This window comes from Dinoponera quadriceps, unplaced genomic scaffold, assembly GCF_001313825.1.
Source record: "Dinoponera quadriceps isolate SergipeBrazil2010 unplaced genomic scaffold, ASM131382v1 scaffold4052, whole genome shotgun sequence".
NCBI classification, from domain to species: Eukaryota; Metazoa; Arthropoda; class Insecta; order Hymenoptera; family Formicidae; genus Dinoponera; species Dinoponera quadriceps.
Window position 1 is genome coordinate 109469 of NW_014558520.1, and position 3055 is coordinate 112523.

Below are 3055 nucleotides of genomic sequence, written 5' to 3' on the forward strand. Positions count from 1 at the left end.
CCCCCCCCTCCCATCTCTCTCTATCTCTTTTGTACTTTCTGCTCTTCTCTTCTCTTCTTATTCTCTTTCTCTCCCTCTCTCTCTCTCTTTCTCTTTCTGCGTTTCCCTCCTGCTATCTTCTTCTCTGATGTCTCTTCCTCTCCTTATCCGTTTTCTCCTTCTCATTCATCCCATCCCGCCGGCCCATCTTGGTTCATCCTCCTCTGCTTCGCTTCGTATGGAGCACCGACGGAGAGACACGCGTACACATCTTCGTGACGATGACGTGCGTGATATTACGCGGCGGAGTACGTGGAACCGAAGCCGAGAAGAAGAGAGAGAATGCGAGAGAGAGAAAGAAAAAGAGAAAGAGAGGGATGGAGGGAGAAAGAATGAGAAAGAGCAAGAGACGGAGAAACAGCGCGAGGGTGGAGAGGAAGAGGAAGGGTAGGGGGAGGAGGAGGGAGGAGGAGAGAGAAAGAGAGAGAGAGAGAGAGAGAGAAAGCAAGACGGTGAGAGAATGTTACGAAAAGAAGAGAAAAGAAACGAACGAGCGACAAGGAGGTGCGGAAGGTGGAGTAGTAGGCGGGCGGAGGATAGAGAATGAGGGATGGACGATGGGGACGAGGCAGGGCAGAGACTCTCAAACGGTACGAAACAGGTTCCAGAACCGTTGCTCACTCTCGGATCCCTCAGTGGGTGGAGAACGAGTTACAGTACGCGCGCGCGCTAGCTAGCTAGCCGCGCGGAAGACAGCTGGGTTTTGGTTACGAGCGTGGCGAAGAGCCATAAGAGAAGAGAGGAAAGAGGAAACGCGCGAAGCGCGCGCGCGGACGCAGAGGAAGAGAGAGAGAGAGAGAGCACTCTTCCCGAAGCACTGTATACGAAACGAATACGTTGACGCTCGCTCGCTCGCTCGCTCGTTCACCTCGTGTACACCTCGTTGACGTTGATGGACCCTTCAAATTCTTCCCCGTTTCCCCTAACCGATCTCTATCTCGCGACGCTGATGCGCTCGACGACGACGACTTCGTTCAGATTCGACGCAGCCCTCTCCTCCTTCTCCCCCCCGACGGTCGGAGTTTTTCTTTGCCGTTAAAAATCCTATTGAAGCGACGTCTTCTCCGTCTTGAAGAAGTAAGTCACCACGAGCGAGCCACAAAGTGAGCTTCTCGAACGCTCCCGGCGGGCTCCCGCTCGCGGCTCGAAAGAGAGAGCGAGAGAGAAATCGTTCTTCTGGCTGTGTTACACGCCATCGAATTTCGCTGATAGCGCGATTTTGCTTTTACTTGCAGTTGTTCCTCACCGCAAAACGGGGCTGCCGACGTTCGCAAGGTGGTGGCGACGAAATCAACGTGCTACGCGCGTAGCAGCGAGATACGGAGCGACGGAAGACACGAAAAGGCCGGCCGACTTCGTTCAGACCTTCTTTCCACATCCTCTTCCACGTCCCCGGGCTCTTCCTCTCGCGGTTTAAACCCCTTCAAGTGTACCCGGGGCGAAAATCCGCGGCATCTGACACGATCATTTCCCGGCCCGCGCCAAGACCACCGCGCCGTGATCTCAGGTACACTTATCGCGCAGCAACATCGCATATATTTACAATCCATGTACGTACATCATTAACCGGTTCACGATAAATAATCGGAGATTATACGCCGCCTGTTAGCGTTGGCGCGTTAAGATCATACCGGAGATATTTACGGCGCACTGCGACGTACCGAAATTATCTGTCGAGCCTGATTATGCGATCACTTAATGTGTTCATTTACGATATTATAAATATGACACGTCATATATATATATATTTGATGAGAGAAGGCGAGTATTTGAGCTAACGATCCCGCGCGTGAATTATTAAGCCTGTAAATATAATTATCGAATCTGTAAATATATACTAATAACGAAAAAATGCAGATACCGAGAGAAAAGAAAGTGATCTCTGTTCTCATTTTCCATGAAACGCATTTTCGAAAGATTTCGCAAAACCGTAATTGTCGAACGACCCCAAATCGAAAATTTTAAATTCTCACGGGGAAAACAAATTTTGCGGGAACAGCAAATGTTTTGTCAATGTAGCGACAGCGAGATAAAATTTATTCGGACGGCGAAAAATTTGTTTGGACGGCAGGAAGATTTGTTAAGACTATTAATTGTCCATACATCCGGCAAATAGCAATAGAGAGAATTTGGTTCTTCGGGATCTGAATTTTAGTTCCACATTAAGTCTCTAAATGGAGAGAACGGCAATGACTTCCCCAATTGTAGCACCGAAGTAGCACAATGGAAGACTTTCGAACACTTAATGTAGAAGAAAATTAAACATAAAGTGGAACTGAAATTTGGACTCAGGATTCGGGGAGATGTCGCTGGGAGTTTTTAATCGCTAAAGCAAACATGAAGAAGAAGAAGGAGGAGGAGAGGAAGAAGAAGAAACGGCAGCATAGAGGGACGTTTATACTTATATAGAAATATCAGGCATGCGCGGGCAAAGCTGTCGGTTGCGCGCATTTAGACGCACGGATGATTTTACGCATCGTCGTACGCTACGTATTCACGTAGCACGCAGAATATACGTCTAAGTACCCCGCATCCGCATAATTAAACATTCTGCCTGTAGTTATTTTTTTCATCTCACGATGTAAGTGAATGCGCGCACGCGCGCGCGTTCAGCGAGCGCCGCTTGAATGACTGAATCCGTTCCTGTGAGCGATGATATCATTCGTATGTCGAAACGGTAAGCGGGCTGTCTTCTATCTCCGTACCCCCACTCCGTGGATGGCGGTAGAAAATTTCATTCGAGTCCTTTTTCTATGTCCATTAGGTATTCCGCTTCCTAAGGTGTTTACGAAACTGCCGTGCCGGGGATTGTCCGCGCACATATCGGAAATGAAATTGCTCCCGGGTCGAAATTTCGGCCGTAAACTTTTTAATCCTACAACATGGCAGGAGCTAAGATAGTAAATTAGGTTCAATTTCAATTCTAATAGTAAAATATAACTCCTACTTTGACCCCGATGATGTCTTAAATTCCCGTTTTCGCTATGATAAAATCGGATGACGAAGCGTTAAAATT

At 48.2% G+C, this 3055-nt stretch overlaps 1 protein-coding gene across 1 annotated transcript in view; it reads left to right on the top strand.

The window, feature by feature from the left end:
* LOC106749909 overlaps positions 1-2056 on the top strand; it is a 5084-nt gene extending 3028 nt beyond the window's left edge. The window contains exon 3 of the mRNA XM_014629840.1: positions 1275-2056. Coding sequence (XP_014485326.1) covers positions 1275-1456 — 182 coding nt within the window. The 3' untranslated portion in view covers positions 1457-2056. The remainder of the gene's footprint in view (positions 1-1274) is intronic.
* Positions 2057-3055: the final 999 nt, after the last annotated feature.